Source organism: Miscanthus floridulus, chromosome 16 (assembly GCF_019320115.1).
Source record: "Miscanthus floridulus cultivar M001 chromosome 16, ASM1932011v1, whole genome shotgun sequence".
In the NCBI taxonomy this organism is placed as follows: domain Eukaryota; kingdom Viridiplantae; phylum Streptophyta; class Magnoliopsida; order Poales; family Poaceae; genus Miscanthus; species Miscanthus floridulus.
In genome coordinates this window covers 35237201-35244298 of record NC_089595.1, presented here as the reverse complement: position 1 = coordinate 35244298, position 7098 = coordinate 35237201, and the positions used below count along the sequence as shown (strand labels likewise).

The window sequence follows — 7098 nt, the reverse complement described above, 5'->3', positions numbered from 1 at the left end:
TTCCGAGGATACGGCGAGTCATAACAATTCTGTTTACAAAGGCAATTGAATGAATCATCGTCGGACTATTTCACACTTTTCTCTTGTCATCACAGGTCGTACAAAGTCATCGTAATGTGTATGGAAATATACGGTGGTTCTATCTCGAGACAATGAGACATACAATTATTTATTTATTTATTTATTGAGATAGAGAGAAGGGACACTGAAGAATGTGTAACGATTATTTGGCGGGTGATTCTAAGGACTACACAAGTCTATTCCGACGGAGAGATTTGTGTGTATTCGATTTGATTAGGCTGATGTAAATTGCGGTATGGATGTCTTCTTATTAGTTTGGTTTCTGCAGGTTTAGGATGCATGCATGAACCAGGATCTTTGTATTGAATGAATTCGTTACTGTTTCTATTTTCCACGAAAACACTGATATACCTTTTTTTCAATGTATATAAGCAATATCATTCTAGATAGATGGCTGATAAATAAATATATGTTGATCAGACATATAGAAATAACAATAGTTATCGGTCAAAGATTTATCCTAGCTTGTATACAAAAATAATGTTATCGAAAATAGAATAGAGGGTACTTTAAATCTCTAGAAGAAAAGTTGGCAGAATCTCTTCTTCTATTTTGTTTGTGATGAAGGAAGAATCTCTAATTTACGTTCTGTTCATTTTGGCTTATTTGGCTGATAAGCCATGGCTGAAAGTACTGTTGGTTGATTTGGTGTGAGAGAAAAACACTGTTCTTTGGTTGAAAAAATACGATTTATAAGCCGAAGTGAGTTGTCCACGTTGGACCCGGGCGTCCGAATTTTTTACTTTTTGGCCCTTTTTTCGAAAGTTTCTCTCAAATAGACCCCTGGTGGAAAGAATTCCAAAAATGTACCCTTGGCTCGGCGCCAGAGTGAGTGGCGCCGAGCTCGGCGCCACGGTGACTGGCGCCGAGCTCCTGGCCACGGACAAACGGCCTGCAAGGGGCTCGGCGCCAGAGTGGATGGCGCCGAGCTCGGCACCGTAGATCTTGGCACCGAGCTCGGCGCCACTCACTCTGGCGCCGAGCTACCTGTATTTAACCCCAGCCCAGCCTTCTTCCCTGAGCGTTCTTCCTCTTCTTTCTCCTCGGGTTTTTTTCTCGCCACTTTATCCTACCTCACGAATCGACATATTGGACCTTGAAAACCTTGATTTGATCCGTAGATCTTCGAGAGCAAGGTATACTTGCTCACCTCCTTGTTTTCTCGTGTAGATTCGGTACATATTAGTCGGATTTTTGAACCTAAGAATCGTCATCACTTAGGGTTTCATTGTATCCCTCAATATATGTATTATACAACCGTAGGTTCATTTTAAGGCGTGAAAAATACTAGTAAACCAAGCCGCATGTAGTTATGTTATGGGTTTATTGTTGTGGATGAAATGAGAAACCCTAGCTTTAGGGTATAATGTTAACTGCTTTTGGTTCTTATAACGAAATTGATTGTATTGTAGTTATGGTTCTCATTGATATTTTGTTGTGATGTTTTTATTTATGTTTGATAAATTACATCCTATTTGTTAGATGCAAGAAATATTTTGGGAGGAGTTTTGGCGAAAACGGGGTCGTCCTCGCGAATTATACCCCGACGTGTCTAGCAAAGATGCCCCTGTTCCCCCTGACCTTCCTGTCCCTAACTGTGATTGTGGTTTCTCGGCCCATGTTTTTCAATCGAAACATCCGGACACAGCCGCGCGTTGCTTCTACACATGTAGTCGGTTTAATGTAAGAAATTATTTGTACTATCCTTTTTCTTTATTTGTTTAAGTATGGTACTAATATATTATTGGAATCTCGTTGTGTAGGACCATGAGAGGTGTTTTTTTCTTTCAGTGGATCGATGGTGCAGAAAAGTTTGATCCTAGGTACCTCTTTTTCGACGATTGGTTTAGAGGGAGACATCCACGTGAGCACTTCAAGCGGTGGGTTCCACCCCCCCTAACCCTCCGGCAATGACGGCTAAGGAGAAGCACCTAGCCGCCGTTAGATGACTCGAGGAACCTCCTCTGTGCGATTGCGGAGATCGAGCTATGATAAACCCTGAGAATACGTTGGAGTTTGTGTGTCCAAACAAGCATGAAGTAAGTGCAAAGTGTATGTGTTAAAATCTTGAGATATATGTGTTTATGTACTAATGTCTCATTATTTAGGTGTATTCAATGGCGAAGTGTCGTTTCAAGGAGTGGTTGTATGGTCCTAAGAACCAATGGCCGAAAGAACCGCGGAGGGTTAAGGAAAAGAAGAAAGAACGTGTAATCTACAAAGCACCTCCTGTCATGTGCGAATATGGTGTAAAATCCAACTATAGCCTAGTCCCTTCGGAGCTTGGAATAGGTCATTATTGCGGCCATATGATTGAGTATGATGAGGTTTGTTATAATTCTGGTAAACATGAAATCGTATTTTGTTTGTTTTCCTAATACATATATGATATAATATTTGTTTTGAACAGAGTACTAGGAAATGCAGTTGGGAATGTTATGATGGTCAAGCTAAGTTCTTGGATGAACTGAAGAAGAGGCAAGTAATTGCACGGAAGAGGGGATATGGACCTGACTACGTCAACCTATTTGTTAAACATCACAAAGAAAAGATGTGTGAGTTTGCTAGACAGCGCGGTATTTGTAACCCGATCGATGTTGGGCTTAACAAATGGGGATTGGAGAGGCGAACGACGTTAGAGGAGGAGAGGGCAAGGAATGAGACAAGGGAGGAGACAAGAGTACAGATGCAGGTCTTGGACGAGCATGTTGCTACATTATGTGCCAGTGAGTGCTTGAAAACCTTTTTTCGTTGCCTGGTTTTAAATGTAATATTATCGAGTTGCTAACTGATTGCATTTTATATATCAAGGGATTGGTTGCAGCGGAGAACATGCTGCAGAGGTGGCTCGTGCAAGATATGAGGAGAAGAAGTTAGATGCCCATAGATCACGAGCTGGTCGCACCGTTCAATCATCGATTGTGCTGTGTGATGATGGAGACGAGGATGAGGACGACACTGGTAGACTGAGTGAGCTCATTGCTTTAGCAGAGGCGGGCATACAGGCGCAGGAGGCTGAGGACGACACAGGCAGATTGAGCGAGCTCATCTCTCTAGCAGAGGCGGGCATTCAGGCGCAGGAGGCTGACGACGACACTGGCAGACTGAGCGAGCTCATCGCTCTAGCAGAGGTAGGCTTACAGGCAGAGGAGGATGACGACACGTTCTTCACTCAGACCGCAGCGGCCGCAGACGAAGCGGAGGCCGCTTACTACAAGCGACAGGCAGGTGAGAGCAACGCAGTTGAGCCTAGCCGCAGCAACAGGGTTGTAGTAGAGGACAGGTACTCGGATGATGAGTTGCTTACTCAGTACATTTCAGATTGAGGATTTGGAAGTGCATTTACCCCTTTGTCTACTGTCGGCACTTAGTTATACTATTAATATGTTGTGTAATATGACATAGTATCTAACTTTTCATTATGTGGTTGTTTTCATTATCAATGGTCTTAATATTCCGCTTAATGATACAGACTTATTTCTATTTGAACACGTGCTGCAAAAAACAGTTAACGACATACGATATTATAGAAATCAACACACGAAACACATTAAATGGCATGTGACTACAGGTACCGAACCTGGGTACATAGTTTTCTTTGACTAAACCTAACATGCCTTAGGTAATTAAACCATGCCTTCGGTAATTAAACCTAACATGCCTTAGATAATTAAACCTGGGATTCTCCACAAGAAAAACATAAATTCATCCTAGTAGTGTGGCCACATAGCAAATTATGTTGCACCTTCTCCATAGTAGCCTCCCGTTGTTGGTGGTGGTGGTGGCGGGGGTGATGGGGGAGACCCCTTTTTCTTGTGGTTAGGGCAGGTGCAATATGGATCATTGCAGAGTACCTCCTGTGAATCGGCACCATTGTTGTTGTCGTCCTGTTCGTCGTCCTTGTAACCGCTGCTAACTTCCCTTTCTAGATCGAAGATACGGTCTTGTAGGTAGTAGATGTACTCCGCATGTGGATAAATAGGTCGAGGATCGACCCACCTACTGAACCCACAGTTTTCTTCTATCAAGGAAGACTACAAAAAGTATGTCGTGTAAGTGATATACAAGACAAACATATTGAAGAAACAAATAGTAAAAGAAATTACCCATGCTCGCGGGCATTTGAAGAAACGACGACCTCCATCTATTCCCTCGGTGAACATCTGCACTAGGCAGTCCTCACCATGCATGCATTTTGGCCACTCTTCTTTCCTTTTATCGTATCCTGTAAGTGGTGCCTCTTTGGTGAAATCACTTTTGCTCTCAACTGGGAACCTCTCATAAAGAGCTTCCTCAAAGAAATCGGGACCAAGAGGACCCTCCCACCCCTAGGTAGTTTTCTTCCCCTTTCCTCTCCCTCTGGACGACCCTCCAGACATTGGTACTACAACGAAAGCAAATGCTGAGGAGTGTTCTTCTTCCTTATTGTTTGTGTGAATGAGAGGGAGTGAGTGGTTATTTATAGGTCACGAGGAGGAATGGAGGCCTGTCAATGTGCCATGTCAGCGATCCATGTGCCGCTTTACCTCAGCCCTTGGATCAAACAGTCATAAGATGGATGGTGGAGATAGAGTTTAGTTGTGCTTCCTTGCATGTTGTCCTTGCAGCTGAGAGGTCTATATCAGTGATGTGATAATTCGATGATGTCCGTGTATCTAAAAAGTCTATATTTATTCTCTGAAAAGCATAGATTCTCTGAAATGCATAGATTCTTGTACACAGCGTATGTACAAATATTCCTGGATTATAAACGTAATAAATTTATAGTTAATCTATGTACTACATTTATGTCTTTGTACAAGTATAGTATGATTAAAGATTCACGCAAAAAATTCGCAAGATACGGTCTTGTATTAGAAGCATCCACAGTTACAAACAGAGACATCAATATATATTCTAAACATTTACTCATCCAACAAGCATAATGCAACCACAACGAATATCACAACTAACATAATATGTCATGCAAAGTACAAATAGTCCACAATATTCATACGGTCCCGAATAATTAAAGATAAGTAAATACAATAGTTCATAGTAACATCTAACATGTCCCTCACTGTCTCCTACTCTTACCCCTACCCTTGTGACCCAGAGCGCTGGTGCCTGGAGTGTAAGGGTCACGGGGACAGCGTCGCCTAGTGCCTAGAGGTGGTGTAGGATAAGTCGATGGAGCGTCATGGAGCTGAGAGGGCCCAAGCTCATCGTGCCTCTTGTCCATGTCATCGTCGTCGTCGGCCTCCTCGTCCTCCTCCTCGTCCCCTGTAGCTGCTTGACTAGAGGAACCCAAGGCTCCTCTTCCTGCGGAAGGATCGTACACGTCATGCGTCGCGTTTGTCCTGCAACCACAACGACCAGCCGCATGGCGTAGACGACGTGACAGCCTCTGTTGTACAAAACAATGTTAAGTGAAAGAATATAACGTATTAATGATTTGTTTGAAAGAATATTTGTAATCTTACATCTAGGAAGCCAAGTATGTAGTCATCATTGACTGTAGCCAAGTATATTTAGTTTTGTTTTCTTTTGTACAAGAATGTAACTTATTACAAGGGTTATACAGCGCGAAGGTTGCAATAACTACAATAGATAACTCCTAACGTCGGTCCAAGAACACCTAATGTATTGTTATGTAACTAAACGTAACAAAATAAGTCGATTGGCTTACCACTCTGTCCAAGATTGGTCCTGCCTCCACCTGCCTTCCTGCACGAGTGGACCGGTCGTACGTCGTGTCCTCATCGTCGGAGGACTCGATGTCAGCGTAGTCAGCTTCGGTCCACTGTAGTCTGAGCCTACACCTTGTCGAACGCTGGTACCAAGCTTGGTACCGCCTGAACTCATGGTTCGTGTGCGGCTCGTTGTTGTCGTCCAGGTTGTCGTGCATCTCCTCCCATTCCTCAATGTAGGACTGGTGGTGCCTCTCTCAGTCAAAAATCTTCTTGTTCCTCTAACGATCCAACCTGCACGTATGTCATCGTTACATTAATCCACGTACGTGGCACCATATTATAATAAATGGACCATCATCATGACTCATTTGAAATATCAAAACACTTACTTGTGTAAGTCAACGCCAGTCGAGAACAGAGGCATAGGCCAAAGCTGTCTCACTCCAAATTGGCGTGCAACCCTATCTGGCAGGTGGTACTCGATAGCATAGAAGCAGATTAGAGGACACCTCATCCTATAGAAGTAGTCGTCGGCCCCACATACGGCGCTCAGCTGAAAAAGTAGTGCGTCCTCTCCACCATATGGCTCCCACTCTACCTGCATCATGTTCAAATAAGATGTTAGATGGTATACTAATCCTTTTAATAGGTGCATGGAAAATAAAATTTACTTACACTAGACGCCGTCAGCGAATCTAGCTCGTTCGTGTACTGAATGTACGCCCGGTCTATCCTCGTGTGCGAAACCCTGACCTGGTCCCAAAGGTACGCCCACGTCGGCTGGCGACTTGGAGGCTGACCTTGGAACCACTCACGACGAGCCAGTACCTCTGGATGACCAACTGGAAAACGAGCCCACATCCACAGCTGTAATAGGTACACGCATCCACCAAGTGACAGGTTCGCCGTAGACCGACGATACCCCTTGCACAGCTGCCGGTATAGAAAACACAAGACTGTAGAGCCCCAGCTGTACTGACCCGCCTGGTCCCAGTTACTGAGGCAGTGGATCCACATCCAGGACGCATTGTCACCCGTCACGTTAGGAAAGAGAACGCAAGCAAAAAGGTGTAGGATCCACGCCCAGCAGTAGTACACAACCGTCTCCTCATCTGCCTCCTCGGGGCACTATGCGAACTCTGTACGTAGCCATGAGATGGGAACTCCAGAAGTGCGAGCCCCTTGCTCGCCAAGCTCACGCCCAAGGAAGGCCTCCACTCGTGCTCTCCATCCCTCTGACCTGCACTGCCCAGTGACTGGGTTTCCATGAATCCTTAGGCCTAGCATCTTCTGACAGTCCTGAAGCAAGACTATCATCTCCCCGAAAGGTAGGTGGAAGCTGTGA

At 44.4% G+C, this 7098-nt stretch overlaps 1 protein-coding gene across 1 annotated transcript; it reads left to right on the top strand.

The window, feature by feature from the left end:
* Window positions 1–1592: 1592 nt before the first annotated feature.
* LOC136513393 (uncharacterized) lies at window positions 1593–3428 on the top strand. Its single transcript, XM_066507401.1, has 5 exons — window positions 1593–1764; window positions 1845–2120; window positions 2190–2408; window positions 2492–2807; window positions 2893–3428. Exons 2-5 carry the CDS (start codon window positions 2070–2072, stop codon window positions 3405–3407), a joined length of 1101 nt encoding a protein of 366 aa, XP_066363498.1. The 5' UTR covers window positions 1593–1764; window positions 1845–2069; the 3' UTR covers window positions 3408–3428.
* The last annotated feature ends 3670 nt before the right edge of the window (window positions 3429–7098 follow it).